This window comes from Pituophis catenifer, unplaced genomic scaffold (assembly GCF_029215685.1).
Source record: "Pituophis catenifer annectens isolate HBS135680 unplaced genomic scaffold, rPitCat1.0.hap2 SCAF_4, whole genome shotgun sequence".
Classification (NCBI taxonomy): Eukaryota; Metazoa; Chordata; class Lepidosauria; order Squamata; family Colubridae; genus Pituophis; species Pituophis catenifer.
Window position 1 is genome coordinate 27023985 of NW_027256884.1, and position 21228 is coordinate 27045212.

The window sequence follows — 21228 nt, forward strand, 5'->3', positions numbered from 1 at the left end:
GTTCACTAAGATTCTATGCCTTTGTTTATTCAACCAAGGATTGTATTACCACACTGCTGACTCATATTTAAGTGATTATCCACTAGAACTCCAAGGTCCCTCTCATATTTACATTTTTTGAGCCAGGTTTTTCCTAATCTGTACTTTTGGTTTTTCCTGCCTAAGTGTAAAACCTTGCTTTTCTCTACATTAAATTTTATTTTATTGGATAGGGCCCAGTGTTCAAGTCTGTCAACATACTTTTGGATCCTGAGCTTGTCTTCTGGGATGTTGGCTACTCCTGCCAGCTTAGTGTCTTCTGCAAATTTGATGAGGTTCCCTTCTATTACCTTATTTAATTTTTTATGAAGATATTGAAGAGTACTGGGCCTAAGATGGAACCTTGTGGTACCCCACTGCTTAATTCCCTCAATGTAGTACCATTAAGGACTACTTGTTGAGTATAGTTTGTCAGCCACTTACAAATCCATCTGGTGGTGATTCTGTCTATCCCACATTTTTCTAGTTTACCAAGAAGTAGGTTGTGGCCTATTTTGTCAAATGCTTTACTGAAATATAAATATACCATGGCCACAGCATTTCACTGGTCTACTAATTTAGTCACTTTGCCAAAGTGCCAAATAAGATTGATTGACATGATTGGTTTTTAACAAACCCATGCTGGCTTCTACAGTAGTTATGACTTTTTTTTTCTAGATGTTTAAGAAAATGCTATCTTTTATCTTTGTTTTATTGTCTTTTTTATCATCAAGTCTGACATGAATCATCACATCAAGCAGGTCCAACAATGGAGAGGAATGCTGGGATTTGTAGTTTAGGAATATAGAGAGGATCACTGATTCTCCAGCCTCAGGGCAATGTATAATCAATGCAATCCAGGATGGCAGCACTGATTTATAGGACAAGTCAGCCCCATGAAGAATTTCCCTTAGGGCAGTCATCCTCTGTCAGACAGATGTTGTGGATTACCATGTTTATAATGTCCAAATCTTATGGGAGTTGTACTTATGGGAGTTTGATACTCATAGAGGGTATAAAGTTTGAAAACATTGCTTTACTGGTTATTATTATTCTTGATCCCAGGACTACTTTAATATTGCTGATTTGTTCATAGTTCTCCACACTGATATGATGAAGTGTGGGAGAAACTAGTTATTTTTGTTTAGTCCTGGAAGCAGTTTGAATGAGAAAACTGTTGACAATTGTTCAACTGTCTTACTTTCTAAATTCAATCTTATGGAATAAATAATTAGAATTTCCAACTGGAGAAGACAAGGCAAAAGAGACTTCAAACATGGTGAACATTCTGGTGAAAGAGAAGTTCTCCGAGAATGGACTCTAGCACAAGACTGAAAGCTTGGGAGGCTAAAACCTCTGGTCCTGGTGACTGACTAGATCAGATTAGATCCTGCAGACTTCAAGTATACTTAAGATCACTGGCTCTTCACTTGATTGGCCATTCTTTAATGGGAAAAAAGGCAATATCTTTTTCAAATATATAAAACTCACATATACAGAAGCTTTTCATTAAACAAGCACAGCTTTAACACTCACTGGAATCCATAGCTTTATTCTAAATTTTGATTAACACAGGTCTATTTCCATAATTTTATAATTATACATTTACTTAAATATTGTTTTATTCCTCATAAGAATATAAGACAAGTTATGCTTTCTGAAATACTTGATAACATTTGTGATTGAGAAAAGTCTTTCAGTTTTTAAAGTTTAAAAACTATAACCTAGAGTGGAGGCTTGTAAAGCTGCTTCAAAGAGGACCAAGATGAATGTGTGGGCAGCCATTATAAAGCTTTTGGATCTGAAAGACTTGAGCCAAACTGCTTCCTAATCAATCCCACGAAATAAAAGCCAGGCGTGAATGAAAGAACTGGAAGTCAGGGAATTCATATGAGAAATGACAGAAACTCCATCAGCCTTCAAGTATAAAAAGACCGAAATGTATCCAGAAAAGGAGTGTTTCCAGCAGTCAATTACTTTTCCATTTTGTCCCAGGACTTTAAAAGTTAAAGGCATACTTCTGCCAATTGTGAGATGCCCCATCCAGCACAGACCACCCACAAGTACTGATTTTCCATCTGGTGAACAAAACAGACATCTCCCTAATTATTTTTTAAAAGGGGATTTTCCCCCCTCCCTTAACATGCTTCCTTTATTTGTCTGTGACCTGGAACTTAATGGAAAACCTGGTAGATGCCAACCATATTTCTTACGATGTAGCATCCTATTTTTCTCCTCTTAAAATCCTTATTTGAAGCTATTACATATGCTGCTTTCTAACAATCTGAATCATTACACAACTGAAGCCTGAGATTAGCACAGTTTTGCACTTAACACTGAATATTTTAATCGGTACATTAAAGCAGAACAGTACCCGGCTTACAGTCTCTTACGCTGAGCTCCCATATTGCCAGTGTCAAAATTTATGCCTTTTTTCAGTAAGACTGGTTCCATTGCCAGCAATACACACAGAAATGCCAACAGTAATTAAAATCTGGCACCCGGTGCAATTACTAGCAGACTTTCTAAAGGCTTCTTTGAAAAAGTACTTTATTATAGTATTTTATTAGTCAAAACGACAAGATCAATTATATATAGATCCAAGAACTGACATAATGTACAACCTAATCACAATTGCCTAGAAAATCAGCATGGAAAAGTGTCATAAACTACCGGTATGTTAATTGTGGACTGTGTGTGTGTGTGTGTGTGTGTGTGTGTGTGTGTGTGTGTGTGTAAAGAAATCAAATCACACAAAGTATCAGTAGACTATTGAGTCTGGATAAAATGTATATGTGCCAATATAAGAACTAGAACAAAATATGCATCTTAGGCAAATACTAATCAAAAAGTCTTTTCCTTATGCTTTCTAGGAATTATAGGAGTTTAAGTCCACCCATCGAAAATGCATCAGATGGAAAGCTTATTCAAGGTTGCTTAAGGGTAGGTATGAAAAAGCAACGTGACATTTCATGATCAATCTTGCAAAATCCAGAACTAGGACATAGCCATTTGCTACAATTTGGTAGACTTCCTCTATTTCATCCTTATTTTTTAAAACTACATCAAGAATTTAAAAATATACTCATTTTTCTTTTTCTTTCTTCTATTCAACTGTGTTTAATTCCCAAAGACTCCCTAGAAAGTCCTGCAGTTTTCTTGGCAAGGTTTTTCGGAAGTGGTTTGCCATTGCCTCCTTCCTAGGGCTGAGAGAAATTGATTGGCCCAAAGTCACCCAGCTGGCTTTGTGCCCAAGGCACTCGTGGTTGCCAGGTTTCTAACCTGATGGCTTAACCACTACACCAAACAGAATACCAAATGTTTTACTAAATCCCAAACTGTCTCTTTTCAAGACTGCTAGAGAAGAAAGTGAGGCTTGGAAAATCAAAGTGGCTTTTTGAATACAAAGGCTACAAGAGGCACCATGTTTATTGATAGGCCTACCCTCCTGAATTTCCATTTTTACCTAATCTGAAAGGAATATAATAATGATAACCTTTTTTTCCCATAAATGGTTCATATCACTAACATCACTTCCCTCTTTAGTTTAATACTGAATTAAGTCCCGCAGAATTAATGCTTGGTGGTAATTAATGGTAATCAGTCTTTTGCTTTGCTGTTTTTCCCCCCCAGCAAGAATATTTTTTGGATACATCTGAACTTCAAAAGATAAAAGACTCTCAAAGAGCTCAACAACCAGTGAATGTATTGGGGGATTGGGGGGGGGGGGGAGAGAGGCTTAATGTTCTGTAAGAAAATCACAGACTGGTTTACGCCTCTCGTTATTAGGCCCATGTTTTTCCAAAAGCAAATAGGAAAAACAAAGGCCCCTTAAACATATTGAACTTCTTGCCAATTAGGGGTTGGCATCACGTTTTAGACTTTCATGTTTGTTGTGAATGGGGTGCAAGTTGGCATTTCCATTGACTATTAAAAATGTACCCTGTATAGCCAAGCATTGCAATATCGGCACTCTGTCTAGCAGGAAGACTCCCAATGAATTTAAATGGCGCTGGGTTTCAGATGACACAAAGGGAGTGATGATCAGCTTCCAACCGTTTCAAGCTTTCGGCTTTCAGTGATATTGCAGATACAACTGCTCCCAACACTACGATGCAGTCTTGTTTTATCCATACCTGTGGAAAATGACTCTGGCCGCCCAGAACTTTTGTGTCCACTCTAATGCCACCTACTCTGTGTCAAAGCCTATTAATGATACTTGGTAATTGGACAGCCCTTCCTACCGCAGAGGCCGATGATCGTCTCAATCCTGTATGGAAAGTTCAGGCCTGTTAGCTTCTCATGAAAGAATAGCGTCCATAGACCTCACCAAAGGCAGCAAGTCTATGAAACCTTTTCTGCAAGGAAATGGATAATTGGGCGACAGCACAGCACACAAACAACAGAATGGAGAGCTCTTACTTGCTGCCTTTAAAAAGTTAAGGGGGAAAAAAAAATAAGAGAAATACTCCCGTGCACTTCAATTTTAAATGCCATTATTCAGAAATCCTTTGATTTTGCTTCTAAGTAAAGCCAGAAACTACATGCATTATGCCATGCCAGTCTTCAGATTTGCTGTTTTTGGGTATAGAAAAGAGCTCAGACAGATTTTGCTATCACAGGCTGAACCAAACAGGTAGTTCTCCAAAAAAAAAAAAAAATTACACTCATGTGAGTATATGTGTGTATTCACACAGTGCACATCAAAAGGCCTCTAATAACTTTCAACATAAAAAGAGGCTTCTGTCTTTGCACCAAAGTCTTACGGAGAAAGGAATATTTTTTATATTCCAGATGGAAGTAAAGCAGAAACAGTATGTTTCAAATCCTTCCCAAGATTAATTTTCTTTCTTGCTTTCTTTGTCTGGGGACCTAGAGAATAATATTATCAGACCTCTAACTCAATTTATGAGGACCTGGTATATAAAATACAACATGTACAGTAGGTACTGCACTATTGAGAAATGTTAAAACATTTGAAATGCAAGCCAAATTATATGTCTGTTTTCTTTATACTTCGTAAGAGATTCATGCACTCTTGTGTCTCTAAGAATAAAATATAAAATCGGCTACATTAATGATGCCTACAGAATGAGAATAATAAAAATAACACACACACAAAAAAACCAACAACAGCTGAAGCTGACAGTATGGATGCTAAGGATAAAGCATGGTTGACACAAGTCGGTCTGCAAAATACTTTAGGCCAGAATCAAACAAACCATCTTTAGGCTTACTACAAAGTAAGTACGGTAGTTCCTCAAGCATTTCAGGATGTAGAAGGTCAAGTACTTGGGTAAGGGTGTGGTTATTATTTAAAGCATTCTGGAAAATGGTAAAGCAAAGGCAACCCCACCTCCTGTTTGGCTATCCATAAATTGTCCACCATATTCAACTGGAGTCAAATTCAATTGGAGAAGTTCACATTTATTTGAGAGCCCAAAAGCCAACTATGGGAAGCAGCTCAGGCTGAAAAGTCTCTATCCATATCTTACTGGAAGAAAAACATTTCTGTACTGCAACTCCAAGCATCACTTTGACTCTAAAAGCAAACACCAAACATTTGGAATGATACAAAGGCTTCGCATGCAGAGCTGGTTGTAGGAATGAAGCAATAATTTATAAACTAATTATAGGTTCAGGGAATATGCTTTCCAGTTTTGTCAGAATATTCATGACAGGGAAGACATGGTAACAAGGTCAGCCACTAAATAGGGCTAAATCAGCCGATTGGGAGCTGAGACAGACTGGAGCCAGGGCGTGTCTTAGTCTGCAGCTTCTGATTCTGTGCAGAGAAACAAAACTGAAACCGTGTGTGTGCATGCTCTGATGAAAATGAAACTAACTGTTCTCTCCTGCCTTGTGTTGTAACTGGTAGTATGTTGAAGAAGAATCAACTATTGGTATTGTAAATTTACTTCATATATTATTGGGAATATAAAGAAGTTAATGAATCCTGCTGAATCAGTTTATCTGTGTGTGTTTCTGGATTTGATTTTTGCAAGAAACTCTGACAAGTTTGCATTATATTCACCTACAGCAGGGGTGTCAAACTCAATTTCATTGAGGGCTGCATCAGGGCTGTGATTGACCTTGGGCAACTGAGTGGATGTGGCCAAATGGGTGGGTGTGGCCAATTGGGTGGGCATGGCCAGATTGACACCACTCCCTAAACTGCTGGCATGTTTCATCTTCGTATTGGGTAGACTGGGCCGAAGCCATGCTGGCCTGATCTTTCCTCTTTGCATTGGGTAGACCAGGATGGCCCTGCAGGATGGATCCGACCATATTGCAGGCTGCATTTGGCCAGTGGGCATTGAGTTTGACACCCCTCACCTATAGTAAATGACTTCTCATTACAAGTGCTGAGCATCAAAGACAAACCAAGCTGTTTCAAGAATTGTTTGTGGATATCGAACAATCCCAACTATGCAGAGCAATGTATCTAACAAAGTATTCATTTATAATTGCATGCACAAACATTTATAAAAAGGCGACATATTCATTAAGAGATAAATGTTGGGTGCAGGAACCAAAGGGAAAAAAAAGGGAATGAAGCCAATACAATTTGGAAGATACATTTTGGAAAACAGATCAAAACAGCCAATTTGGTGTAGTGGAGAACGAGGAGACGGTGAGTTCTAGTCTTGCCTTAGGCATGAAAGCCAGTTAGATGACCCTAACCCTAACCCTAACCCTAACTCTGAAAGTATCTGTCAAAGGACTGAACTACATTTTTTAAAAAAATTAATTGTTCAGTAATAATCAATATAACTTCATAAGGGGACAGAACTGTACAAGCCATGACTTAGTCAATAAGCAATTTATTTAGTTTACTCATTTAACTATTTAGATCCATAATAAGGGACAATATTGCACATGACTTTGGGTGCTCAAAACAATAAAAGCATTCTCATAATGAAATTATACAATTACACAATCATCATCATTCGGCATTCACATGACATGGTTGACCACTATGGGTTACTTTAAATCTACAGTGTTTCAGGTTAAAACTAAAATTCTTGGTCCTTTGCTTTCATGCAACACACCAACTCCAGCCTTGACTCCATTATGAAAATTCAGCTACTCTTTAAATATTCATGTCCCAACATGGCAGACTGAGAATGTTGTGAATATGTAAAGCCAGAAATGAAATGCTTAATGCCGTGTCAGTCTTCAGATTTGCTGCTGTGTGTATAGAAAGTCCTTGACTTACAACCAATCACTTACCAATCATTCGAATTTATGATGGACTCCTCAAAAGATACTTACCACCTGGTTCTGAAATTCTGATGGCTGCTCCTCCCCCTATGGTCATGTGACTGTATTTTGAACACTCGGAAACTGACCTGCATTTATGGCTGTCTGGAGCATCCCGCGGTCACATAATTACAATTTGTGACTTTTTTGCTGAAAACTGCCCCACAGTGAACAATGGTTTCGCTTCACAACTGTGGTGTGGTGTTCACTAATCAACCATGGCATTTGCTTAATGACCATCACAAAAAAGTTTGTAAAATTAGACTGGTCACATGGATGATTCACTTTATAACCAACACAACTCATGACTGTAATGGGCAAGTCCATTTCAGTCATAAGTCAAGGACTATCTTTAAAGGTGGCACTAGACCAGGGGTCTGCAACCTTAAATACTCAAAAGAGCCTTTTGGACCTGTTTCCCACAGAAAAGAAAACACCGGGAGCCACAAAACCAGGGGTGAAATCCAGCAGGTTCTAACAGGTTCTGGAGAACCGGTAGTGGAAATTTTGAGTAGTTCAGAGAACCGGCAAATACCACCTCTGGTTGGATCCAGAGTGGGGTGGGAATGGAGATTTTGCAATATCCTTCCCCTGCCACACCCAAGCCACGCCCCCAGAACCGGTAGGAAAAAAAATTGAATTTCACCCCTGCACAAAACCCTTCCCGTGCCTGACTATTTCTTGAGCAGCCACAAAACTAGCATATGTAGTTGAATTAAACATTCAGTTTTCTTCTGAAACTTTTCTTTTCTTGAATTTATCCATGGTTGGCCTACTGGCGGTTGAAAAGCTCAATAAATTGTGTGCTGACGGGTGTCACACATTGGTGATTGTGACGCATATTTTGAGTGACAGAGAGCTGCAGCAGAGGGGTGAAAGAGCCACATGCGGCTCCAGAGCCGCAGGTTGCTGACCCCTGCACTAGACAAAGATTTCAGCAACAACTCATACAGCAACAATTCCACAATTACTTCTCACAATTGTTTGATAGGATTTAATATTAATTTTCAACACAGGCGGGCAAATAACTTGCATTTTATGGGTATCAGAAAGAGTCTCGAAGAATCCCCAGAGATCCAGAGACATATCAAATGTCATTTCCTGACCATCTGGGAAATGTGGGAGTCAAAGCCACAGACCTCTGGAGGTCCCAGAATGGGAAAGTTTGGACCACATTATGCCTGCTTAGGCCCTCCTGCTTGAGCACAGGGCTGGACTAGGAGACCTTCAAACTCTGCTATTCTGTTATTATTATTAGATTACCGATGCACAAATATTTCCATTCTTTTAAAAATTAAAAAAAAAGAGATTGAAGGAAATTTTGAAATTTTCATATTTGCTCTTACTTCAGAAACAGGCGAACGTCAGGAAAATCACAAATCTGAAAGCTGTGTCAAATATGTATTTTTCAGTTTCCTGTTACTGTACATACAAAACATAGGTGCAATTTGCATGAACATTACACAATACAAAGTAATCTCTGTATGTATTTTGCTAGCTACTTAATTTGGGCCTGTATGCAGGTCTCACAGATGAAGTCACAAACAATCAATATGGCTATGTTATGAAGTAACAGGATTAAAGGGCAAATATGAATTTTTTTTTTTAAATAACTGACTATTCTGCTCTATTCTTGCACATTGCCACCAGATTATTAAATTTAGGCTGACAACTCATGAAGACTAAAATTATATATCTGTCGAACGCAGAAGCTGAGAATTTCAAGGTTAGAAATGCATTTCCGCAGGTCATGAAAAATAAAGCCTGATATTAGTCATTTCTGCACCATAGCATTGCTCAGGTAATTGAACACAACCACTCATTCAGTCCTACCTTCGGGAAATTACAGAAACTTCATAAAAGGTCCTCCCCCCCAAAGCTTCTTACAACACGGTGCCAAAGTTATGCCGCTGCAGCGCCTTGTAGATGTTCATCTCTAGGACTGAATGCAGGAACACTGTGGTGCCTTCCGCTTACTCATCCCCCACTGGGTCCCGCAGGCTTTGGGCTGCCTTCCCATGCAGCAGACCCCGTACCTTCCTCCTCACCCTGTGTCACCCATTGCGCACTTACCCTTCAAAGCTCTCTAGAGCTCAGATTAGGGAATGAGGACAGGTTACACGGTTGCTGGGCTGCATGGTGCAATTCCGGAAGTGGCTACCATTTTCTGAGTGACTGCCTCGAGGGGCAGGAAGTGGAGATGGGGTGCCTCGGGGGTGGGCGGGGAAAGAATGAGGCAGGGCCTGTGCTAGACCTCCCAAGGTGTCCCCCGGGGCCCTTGAGGTACCTCGTGCTTTGTTTAACAACCACATTGGGGAGAGCAGGGATGCAGGGGTCATAAGTGAGGTGGTTACTTAAGAGCTGGCATGACTTCTGATCACAACAGGCAGGCTCCATTGTAGCCATGAGCTCAGGAAGTTAGTCCTCAACGTACGACCATAATTGAGTCCAACATTTCTGCTCAGTGATACATTTGTTCCAGGAATTTTGCCCCATTTTACAACCAGTCTTGCCATGGTTGTTAAGCGAATCTTGCAGTTGTTAAGTTACTAACTGTGTAACACAGTTGTTAAGTGAATCTGGCTTCCCCATTTACTTTGCTTGTCAGAAGGTCACAAAAGATGATCACATGACCCCAGAACACTACAACCGTCATAAATATGAGTCAGCTTCCAAGTGTCTGAATTTTGATCATGCGACCTTGGGGATGCTGCAAGGATCATAAGTGTGAAAAACGGTCATAAGTCACTTTTTTCAGTGCTGCTGTAGTAAGTTGAGGACTGTTCTTGAAAAAGTTGTGAAAGCCAAACCATTTGTAGGACCATGTGATATTGGGAATAAGATGGAAAGTTTCATGTAATTTTACTCCCTAATAATTATATTGCTGCTTGGTGTCTCTCTCTCTCTCTCTCTCTCTCTCTCTCTCTCTCTCTCTCTCTCTCTGTGTGTGTGTGTGTGTGTGTGTGTGTGTGTGTGAGTGAGAGAGAGAGAGAGAGAGAAACTATGAAATAAGAATGTATACGTATAAAACAATAGGTCTGTAAATAAATTGAAATTAAGAAAAAATTCCGATAACGGAAAGCTGTAATAGTGTAATTGTGATTTTAAAGGTTAAAAATGTTGAATAAAAATATTAAGAGAGTGGGAGGGAGAGAAAGAGAGGGAGAGAGAAGGAGGGAGGGAGGGAGAGAGGGAGGGAGGGGGAGAGAGAGGGAGGGAGGGGGAGAGGGAGAAGGAGAGAGAGAGAGACCAGCAGATGAATTATGGCTTGGACATTAGGTTCATATTCCTGTTTACTGGATCAGAAATCTGTTACTAAAAACACTTTAGTACTTCTCAGACTATAATGCCTTCTTGAGAAGATGAAGGAAATAAGGTCAAATTGGAATGTGGAAAACTATTCTAGAAATAACATCTTCCTCTTTGTGATTCCAAAGCAAATGTTTGTAAGCCATGACTATGGGTTCTTTATTACTGCAACTAATTTATACCCCGCTTTCCCTTGTGAACAAAATATATCTTATTGTTGAATTACCTGGAAAACTTTCAAGGAAATATTATTTAACTCCACTGGAACAAGATCATGCTAAAATACCTCACAAAATTGCAGCTCAGAGTTTTGTATGCATTTTTCATGAAAGACACTGTTGTATCATCAAAGACAGTGGAATAAAGGGAAATGCTGTTTACTTTAACCAGGCAGATGTTTCCCAGCTTCTCCTATTTGCCTTAAAAACTGCACACTGCATCATTTATAGCTGATAAAAGCTATACAAGTTTGGACTCCCGCAGGGATAGAATTTAAATCTGCAAACCTGAATTGCTTTCTGGTAGACAGTCTTGGGTTGTAAATAGCACCTTTCAACATCTGATAGAATTGGGAACCGCTAAACCAAATTCTCAATGTCCCTAAAGGGCTCAGCTCATATAAAAAGAATCCCACTATATTTTTAATATCATCCTGAAACAAGCTCCCCGGCGAAGCAGTAGGGAAATTCAACTTTGTTCTTTTGAGCTTCCCGGGAATGGGGATAGTGGTGGGATCCTTCCGGTTTAACAACCGGTTTGGTGATCGAACGCTTTGCTGCACGCATGTGCATAATTGAATGAAAAATCACCTTCTGCATTACTGCTAGGGAATTAAAACAGTTGAGGTGCAGCAATCTACTCTGCCATGCTACTCAGCTGCGAAGATAAAAGTAAAGCACAGGGGCGGGGAGGCGGGCCCAGCCGATCATCGGAATGAACCAGTTCACTCCCAGCTGATCGTCGGAGCTACCGGTTTGCCCGAACCAGTCCGAACCGGTAAAATCCAGAGGTGAGTTCCAGCAGATTCTGACCAGTTCTGGAGACCAGTAGCAGAAATTTTGAGTAGTTTGGAGAACCGGTAGTAAAAATTCTGACTGGCCCCACCCCCATCTATTCTCTTCCTCACAATTCCCAGCTGATTGGGAGGAAATGGGGATTTTGCAGTATCCTTCCTCTGTAGTGGGGTGGGAATGGAGATTTTACAGTATCCTTCTCCCCTGGAGTGGGGTGGGAGGGAATGGAGATTTTACAGTATCTTTCCCCTGGAGTGAGGTGGGAATGGAGATTTTACAGTATCCTTCGCCTGCCATGCCCACCAAGCCATGCCCACCAAGCCATACCCACAGGACCGGTAGTAAAAAATTTTGAAACCCACCACTAGTAGAATCCCACCTCTGGATGGCGGAATTTTCCTATCTGCTTCTTCAGTACTGCATCAAATTTTCTCAAAATAAAGTCCTGAGCCCCAAAATCACTAGAATAGGACTACATCAAATAGCAAAATTATCCAGAAGTGAAAACAGATCAGGACATGCTGTCATCTTCAAGGAAAGAACTCATTAAACTATTCAGCACAAAATAAGGTGTTTCCCCCCTTTTTTTCAGGTCTACTTGCCTAAAACTGAGGGGAAATGTTACAACACAAAAGATATTTGCCCTCTCATATGTGCATAATACTAAAAACATAAAGAACAAATGCAATCGTTTCAATTGCTCTGTACAAGCAACCCTTGAAATCTTTCATTTAGGTGAAGAGCTCTTCAGAACAATGTTCTTCATCGCAAAACTCTTTGTGGACTATACATATTTCAAATCTAATGACTTGTAACATGCCCATAATACTGCTAATGAGCTTTTGTTTTAGTTAAAAATCAGCAACTACACATGCTCAAATAAAAAGAGAAGCCGGTAGAAATGTTAAACACAGTTAGTCCTCGATTTACAATAGTTCATTTAATGACTGTTCAAAGTTATAATAGCATTGAAAAAAGCGACTTATGACGGTTTTTCACAGTTACAACCAATGCAGCATCCCCATGGTCACATGATCAAAATTCAAATCAGTAGCCGTGTTCTGGGGTCGTGTGGTCATCGTTTGCAACCTTCTGACAAGCAAAGTCAAGGAGGAAGCCAGATCCATTTAACAAACCGGGTTAAATAAAATGATTTGCTTAACAACTGTGGCAAGAAAGGTTGTAAAAATGAGGTAAACTTACTTAACAACTGTCTTGCTTAGCAACAGAAACTTTGGGCTCAATTGTGGCTATCAGTTTAGAATTACCTGTATTTGCATGATATGCTGCCCATTCCCTTTTTTCCGTTCTAGTAACTTTATTCGACATTCCAACAATCCATAAAATCATCTTTTTACGTTCACTGTGAATAATGGCAATTAATAACAATACTAAACCTTTTATAAGCCATTTTGAGGAGATGCAGATGTATCATTGTTTGAAAACTTTATCCACGTTATGTGAAATTAATAACTGTACTCTTGCACAGCAAATGAAGAGTAATAACAATCAGCCTAGTAGCTTCCTAGCATCAACTGTAAAGCCCTCATTTTCAAGTCTTGGAATGACATCTGTCCTTAATTATATCCAGCTGGGATCACATTTCAATGACCAACATGGACAGATTACTGGACCTCTAAAACCTTGCCATCATTGTAACTGATGTTTAAACTATTTGAAGTTTCTCATTAAGTCTGTTTTACAAATTAGGTGCAGATGTAAAAAAACTAAATTTACAGTACCTGGGGAAATTAGCTCACCTGAAAGCTCAGGATAAAATGTCTCTCTTAAAATGTTTAACTACAATCGGGATCCTATATTTTATAAAGCAGGCTTGGCCTGTCGTAGGCTTCTGAGTTTCTTCTCTTGTTTTTTTTTTATTGTATAAGAGACTTATACAATATACTTATACAAAAGTGAACAGTCATTTTACCAAGAAGCAAGACACTTATTTCTATAACAATCAATTCATATAAAAAAAGGAAGCAGAAATAAAGACCTCAAAAAGGCCTTCCAGGATTATGAAAATAAATCTCATAGATATAACTATGTGGTATCCTATTTTTGTTCAAGAAACGCTTCCCTTAACTCCATTCTCCTACTTCTTAGGAGGAAGGAGACAGTGTCCTGAAAATGATGAGCACTGTAATGTACTCTCAAGTGAAGAGCACCAGGTTGAAGAAAGTTAGTAAGTGGGGCAGAGGGAGAAAGAAGAATGGTCAGATTTACGTTCCACCCACCCCAGTCAAACCATCTGCTGCAAACTTTGATTACATCAAAACAGTGGCCTGGGGATACAGATGTCGTGTCTGCTTATGTACTTACATCCCAGCATCTGACACAAATCACAGGTTTCGCTCCATGATGTCGTAACCATGCTTTATCACTTGTTTCTATCTACCCTCCCCCACCAACCATTATAGAAATTATTCAAAGACTATATTCCAGAATCAGATTTAATGAGAATCACTTAAAAAGCAGACTATCTGCTTATCAGAATACAGGTAGTCCTTACTAAATGACCACAATTGAGATGGGCAAATCTGTCACTAAACAACAGTCATTAAGCAAAACATGTAACTGTGCTAGACTTACATCAGTTCCACTCGTCATAAGTGAGACATCATGGGATTGCAACCGTCAGCTTTTCCATTGATTTTTGTTTTCAGAAGCCAGCTGTGAATCTTGCAAACGACAATCACAGGACATTGTGAAGGTTTTAAATGTGAGGACCACTAAAACTATTTTTACAGCATGGTCATAATGTTGAATGGTTGTTAAAGAGGGCATTCCTTAACCAAAAATTACCTGTAGCTGGTCTAGTGGTTGAGCCATGGTGGTGCAGTGGTTAAGAGTGCAGTACTGCAGACTACTTCTGCTGCTTGCCGGCTCCTGCAATTTGGCAGTTCAAATCTCACCAGGCTTAAGGTTGACTCAGCCTTCCATCCTTTCGAGGTGGGTAAAATGAGGAGCCAAATTGTTGGGGGCAAGAGGCTGACTCCATAAAGCAGCTTAGAGAGGGCTGTAAAGCACTGTAAAGCGGTATATAAGTCTAACTGCTATTGCTATTAAGGCACCAAGAAGGTTATTTATTTATTTGTTAAATTTACATGGTCTAGTACTACCACCTTAGGCATGAAAGCCAACACAGTTCAGCTGACCTCACAGGGTTGTTGTTGTTGTGGGGAAAATAGGAGGGGGAAGGAATATTAGATATGTTCACCGCCTTGAGCTGTTTATAAAAATAATAAATACATAAATAAATTCTCAATTTGCAACAAAAGAACTTCACTATCTTCAATCTTAAGGAAAGCCTTTCACAATCTAAGAAAAGATTTTTTTAGTGTTAAAACGCAACTAGCTTTCCATCAACCCTCAACCATCAAATTACCCCCCATAAAAATCCTCAGAACTTTATGAGCGGGCTAAGAATGCTTTTTTGTAGCATTTAAATAAGCACACCCAACACTGCAAGCCACAGAAGAACAGGCTCATCCTCGTTCAGGTAAGCCAGGAACTGGAGCATCTACCTCATAACTTTTACAGTATAATTTTATAATTATATTGTCTTCCCATTCCCACCACTTTCCAATATGATATCACAGCATAACAATCAACCATATATCTTCTAGCACTCAGTGCAAATGGCAGAAACTGATTCTAATTTCTGGTTTTATGTCCAAGCCAGTCCCAATTCATTAACAAGCAAGATACTTAAGAAACTGACAATTGAGTTCATTCTGTAAAACCAATTTTCTTAAGACCGAATTTGGTTTGTGCTAAGATTTGGGTGATGCCAAAATCCAATTAGCAACTAAGTATCGTTATCATTTTCAGCAAATACAAGCATTTTAATTAAAAGTTTAAGCAAAGCAATACGAATAATACAAAAGCAAAACATTCAAAAACATTTGACACAGGCATGGATAAAAGCAACTTAGATGAAAACTTCAAAAACCTCAAATCTTATAGAAACAACATTTTACTCAAATAATTTTTGGTGTATTAAGATTCCATTTTTCCAATTAGAAATATTTTTTTCAATTAATTTTCCAATTAAAACAAAAAAGCAAGAGATTACTCAATTTACATATTAAAAAGCAATTGGCAACATTTTGAAAGATACAATATTATTGGTCATTTATATTTTAGATTTGTTAAAAATTGTGTTTGCTAAAATATTGTAAGACAAGAATTTTTTTCTCAGTCTGATTAACTGGTCATAATATTTTTTCAGCATTCATTACATTAGCTCCATCTAGTGTTCAGAAAAAGCAACTCATAGATAAGTGGTAATCAATGTAAAAAGTTTTTTCAGGGCCAGTCTATTAATTAAGATAAGGAGAAATTTGGCTAAAGTTGAAATATTTTTTGTCCCCACCATTTATCTTTGCCTATAACACAAATTACAAAAGAGCAAAATGAAGTCTGTCAAAAATGCTTATTTCCAACTGTAAAGACCAGCCTGACGGACATTAGACAGAATGTCTCCACTGAAAAAAGGCTGAAGTCAGGTGTCACATCAGCAAAATCTGTGTAAAATAGTTCAGCAACCAGCAGATTCCAAGACAGCTGGACTCTCCACTATAGTGTTTCTCAGCTTCGGCAAGCTGTATGGGCTTCAACTTCTAGAACTCCCCAACCAGCACGCTCATGCTAAATACCCATGATATAGGACTGCCTTAATTTAAACGAAGGACATTCATGGAAGAAAAAATAATTCTTTCTCACATTAACACACCAGGAAGGACAGAGGGGTGTAAATGCCACTACTTAGTTTGTCAAAAGTCCTATCTCACTGAGCAAGCCACTGATTTTGTCAAGATCTGCCCTAATAATGCATTCCTCTCTGCTTCTCTATTCCCTAGAAATCCAATTCCCTGCCTTTTATGGCCAGCTGCTCTTTGCTTTTAAATGTTTTTAGCAATTGTAAACTGCCCAGAGTCATTGGGAATCAGGCGGCATGTACTTTCATTACTATTATTATTCCTCTGATCTGTATCACAGTGTGGTGTTTTGAATTCATGGCCTCACTTCTAAGTAAGCATGGACAGCTCTTGTCATTCTTCACCCCACCTTCCTCAAGCTTAGACTATGCTGTTTGAAGATTATGGGATCTAGAATCCTAAGAATTGCAGAGCCAGACCGGTAGAGTGGTTAAAGTACCGGGCTTGAGCCTGGGAGATCATGAGTTCCAGTCCCACTTTAGGCACTAAGCCAGATGGGTGGCCTTGGACCAGTCAATCTCTCTCAGCCCTAAGAAAGAAGCAATGGCAAGCCACTTCCAGAAAACCTTGCCAAGAAATTGTAGGGAATTTGTTTACGAAGTTGTCAGAAGTCAACACTGACTCCAAGGCACAATAATAATAATAATAAAAACCGAAGAAAACTAGAGGGACCAGGTGACCGTTTTTAAATAATCTCCACACAATGATGATAAGATAAAGTGTCCCCACTAGTTGAACTCAGTTCCTGGTGATCCAAGGATATGCAGCATGAAAGGACTGTTGTCCATCTTGTTTTCTTGGCAGCAGTATGCAAGTCATCCGCCACCATCTTCTTCCAGTGTGACTTCCCAATCTAATTGTAAAACCAGGGGCTTCCAGATGGGTTTCCCCTCCAAGGACAAACCAGGCTGGATGCTGCTCAGCTATTGCAAAATCAGTCAAGATCGACTCTCTGGAACATATGCACCGTAATTACATTTGAGGCTTTCTCAGTCCCAGCCCCTTTAAGTTGGGTGGACTTTAACTCTCATGCTGGCTCTGGGGAATTCTGGGAGTCGAAGTCCACCCAGTTTAAAGGCGTTGTGCATTCCCACAGTTTAAAGGGGTAGCAAAACTATCCCGAGCAGCTCCGCAACATCAGGAATCAGCTGCCTTGGAGACGGCTTTAAGAAGTGGCAACGGAAAAGAGGACAACGGGGGGGAAAAGCCCGCCACCTCCCGTGCCGTTCTCGGAAAGCGCACGCGCAATCCCCTCCATCGCGACACTCACACTCGCCTCCTGCTCGCTTTCGAACCGGCCACCAGGAGCCGCCGTAGTCCCATTCCCGCAGACGCCATCATTCCCGTCCTTCGTCTCGCCCTGGCCCCGCCCTCGTCTTCTCCTATTGGTGGAGAAGTTCTGTCGCCACCTGTGAGATACGCAGGCGCGGAAAATCCGGCCCCTTTTGTTTGCCCCGCCCCTTCGAGGAACTAAGGAAGGAGGCGTGTCGCCGAAGCTCGTCTGCACGTGAATCTTCCGTGCCAGAACAGCCGCGGGACAGATCCTGATAGTGACTCGGCCGTGCTAAACAAAAGGGAATTTGTTTGCTCTGAATAAACTCGCAACTGCGTGCATTGCAGAAGAGTTGCAGGGGAGAATAAGAATTGCGGGCAAGTTTTAATAGAAACCATCAACGAGGTCAACGAGGCTTATTCCGTGATAAAGATGCACGGCAACGCCCGAGGTTATCTCCTAAGTACTTAACCCCTGCGAGAATAACTGCAAAAAATGCATTAGGGAAAGGCGTGAAAAAAAGCGAGAACTAAGCAATGAGTATTTGCGGCGCATAAAAAGGAAGAAAAAAAAACATCAAAAGGAGCTCCCTTTCTGATAATTACTAATCAATTACTAATTAATTTTTTTTTTTTTTTTTGCAAAATTAAAAGAGGGCCTGGCTGGGGCGGTGACGTTAGGAGTAAAAATAAAACAGATTATTTTCTCTTTAATCTTTTCGTTGTTGGATAGGGAAGGAGGATCGTCCTGGCTTTTCCTTTCCACCAATTCAATTATGTCCCGTTCTCGAGGCTATCGGGACAAAACCCTGCAGTTTTTCTTGGCAATGTCGTCACACACACACACCCCCACCCCCAGAAGCGGTTTGCCAGAGTCTACTTTCTCGGGTTGAGTAACTAACCCATGGTCACCTGGCTGGCTTTATATACTAAAGTGGGATTAGAACTCACGATCGAATCTGATGCCTTAATCCCGCAGGTTGCATTTGCAGAAACGCATCTCATATTGTGGTTGACTGAATTAACTCGTGCCTGGAACTGTTCACTGACCACACTATGGCATTCATCCAAAGCATTTAAGCCCCAGTTTACCAGTGTGCAAACTAGCCATAAAGGTAGCAGCCTTATCCCATAATCATGATTGCAGGGAGAGTAGGAAATCTGCCATTAAATCTTAACTAAGATATTGAGCGAAGGACATTCTTGTAGGTTAACAGATACTTAAGGATTTGGTAATTCCTAAACTTGATGGTTCAAAAGCAGATGTCACTAAATTGTGTGGAAAATGTTTGTTGGCCTTGCAGAGCATTCCAGGTAAGAAACACAACCAGATCAACTAATTGTACAACTTCATTGTAAAGCTAAAGTGGCAAAATCTTATGAGACAAAAGTTCAGTTCCCTCCCTTTTACAACCTTAGACCCAGTGGTGGGATTCAAGTAATTTAACAATCAGTTCTCTACCCTAATGATTTCTTCCAACAACCAGTTGGAAACTGCTCAGAAAGTTAACAACCGGTTCTCCTGAAGTGGTGCGAACTGGCTGAATCCCACAACTGCTTAGACCCACTATCTGCCTTTAAGCTATTCTGCCACTTAACTATTCCCTTGGCAGAAACTCCCAAGGTTACTCCCACATACTATTACAATTTATAGCTAAACAAATCCACATCCTTTACAACTTCAGCCCTATCTTAAATTGATTTGTGACCAGTTTCAGTTGGTGTTGAGACAGGAGAGATCCCACCCTCAGTCCCTACTATGTAGGGTGCCACAGACTTTAAATACACTCTCTGCTCCTAACACCCAGTTTTTCGTGCTGCAGTGCCTGCTTTTTGTAACATCATTCCCACCCACTCCAGGGTAGACTTGCACTAACCATGTTGGCTTTATTGGCACTTGAAGATGTGGTCTTGCTATCTTACCTTGGAGATCTGGTGACGTTGGTGGAAAGCCTGCAAATTGATTGCATGTTAGGAAAGAAATGTCAGCAGGTTTTATGGTTTTTTAATAGTTATTGTTTTGATGGCGCTTATTTTGGTTTTTGTATTGTTTTTGCTGTTAACTTTGTAAGCTGTTGTGGATGGCAAGTATTGAAATGGGCAGTTATATAAATTTTATAAATTTCTAACATGTCTACCAAATGATAAAGGGAAAGAACTATTTTTCTTTCAGATCTGAAAAACGTACATTTTTTCATCAAATATTTTTTGTATTTTATCAGGAAGAGTACAAATACTTTAAAATGAAACAAGTTCCTTTAGAATAAGGTTTTCAAGTATTTTCCTTCATTTCCATCTCCCTTGCCATATGATATAATACAGGTAGTTCTCGACTTAAGACTACAATTGAGCCCAAAATTTCTGTTGTTAAGTGACACATTTGTTAAGTAAGTTTTGCCTGATTTTACGACCTTTCTTGCCACAGTTTTTAAGTGAATCACTGCAGTTGCTAAGTTAGTAATTTGGTGGTTAAGTGAATCTGGCTTCACCATTGACTTTCCTTGTCAGAAGGTCACAAAAGGGGATCACATTACTCCAGGACACCGCAACCGTCGTAAATATGAACCAGTTGCCAAGCACCTGAATTTTGATCATGTGACCGTGGGGATGCTGCAATGGTCATAAGTGTGAAAAATAGTCATAAGTCACTTTTTTCAGTGCTGTTGTAACTTTGAATGGTCACTAAACAAACTGTTGTAAGTCAAGGACTACCTGTACAGCGTTCAAGGTTTTTTGCCCATGCTGCTCTTCCAAACTTGTTTTTCTCCTGTGGCCCATCTGTAGGTTCCATTACCAGATACAGATATAGAACAGTAACTAGTGCGTTATCTGGTATTGGCAAAATAGTATTTTGATTTGATTTGATTTGATTTATATGCCGCCCTTCTCCGGAGACTCAGGGCAGCTTACAATGCGTTAAGCAATAGCCTTCATACTTTTGTATATTTATACAAAGTCAGCTTATTGCCCCCACAAACTGGGTCCTCAATTTACCTACCTTAGAAAGGATGGAAGGCTGAGTCAACCTTGAGCCTGGGGAGATTCGAACCAGCAGTAATTGCAGGCAGCTGAATGATAATAACAGGCTATTAGTCTGCTGCGCCACCAGGCTCTTTTTTGCAATGCAGTATACTTCTTTTCAGCTGGGACATGTTCAGTGAAGTAAAGACAAGGATAGAGAAAGCTCGAACAGCATTCTTCAAAATGAAAAAGGTCTTCTGCAGTCACGACATAAGCCTAAGAGTGAAAATCAGGCTTGTCAGATTTTCTGTCTTTTAAGACATCTTTTCTATCCTGCTCTACAGAGTAATGAGTTGGTCTCTGACAGAAAACCACTTGAAGAAACTAGAAGCATTTGAAATGTGGATTTACAGACGGCTGTTACGTATAAGCTGGGTTGACAAAATCACAAATGAGGTAATAAGCCACCTGAGAAAGCAAAGGGAAATCATCAGCCATTAAAAAGCGAAAGTTAAAAAATATTTTGGACATGTGTTGCAACACCCAGAAAAATACGGCATCCTTCACTTAATCCTCCAGGGAAAGATTGAAGGCAAATGAGGTCCAGGCAGAAGAAGAACATCATGGCTTCAAAACCTAAGGGACTGGTTTGGACAAAACTCAGC

The 21228-nt window shown here is 39.9% G+C and overlaps 1 protein-coding gene across 2 annotated transcripts in view; it reads right to left on the reverse strand.

The window, feature by feature from the left end:
* Window positions 1-17683, reverse strand: part of CLYBL (citramalyl-CoA lyase) — a 183631-nt gene extending 165948 nt beyond the window's left edge. For both annotated transcript variants that reach the window (XR_011600369.1, XM_070943211.1), the window contains exon 1: window positions 17601-17683. Coding sequence is in view for 1 of the 2 variants with exons in the window: in XM_070943211.1 (XP_070799312.1) it covers window positions 17601-17671 (71 nt within the window). In the remaining variant the exon portion in view is untranslated. The remainder of the gene's footprint in view (window positions 1-17600) is intronic.
* Window positions 17684-21228: the final 3545 nt, after the last annotated feature.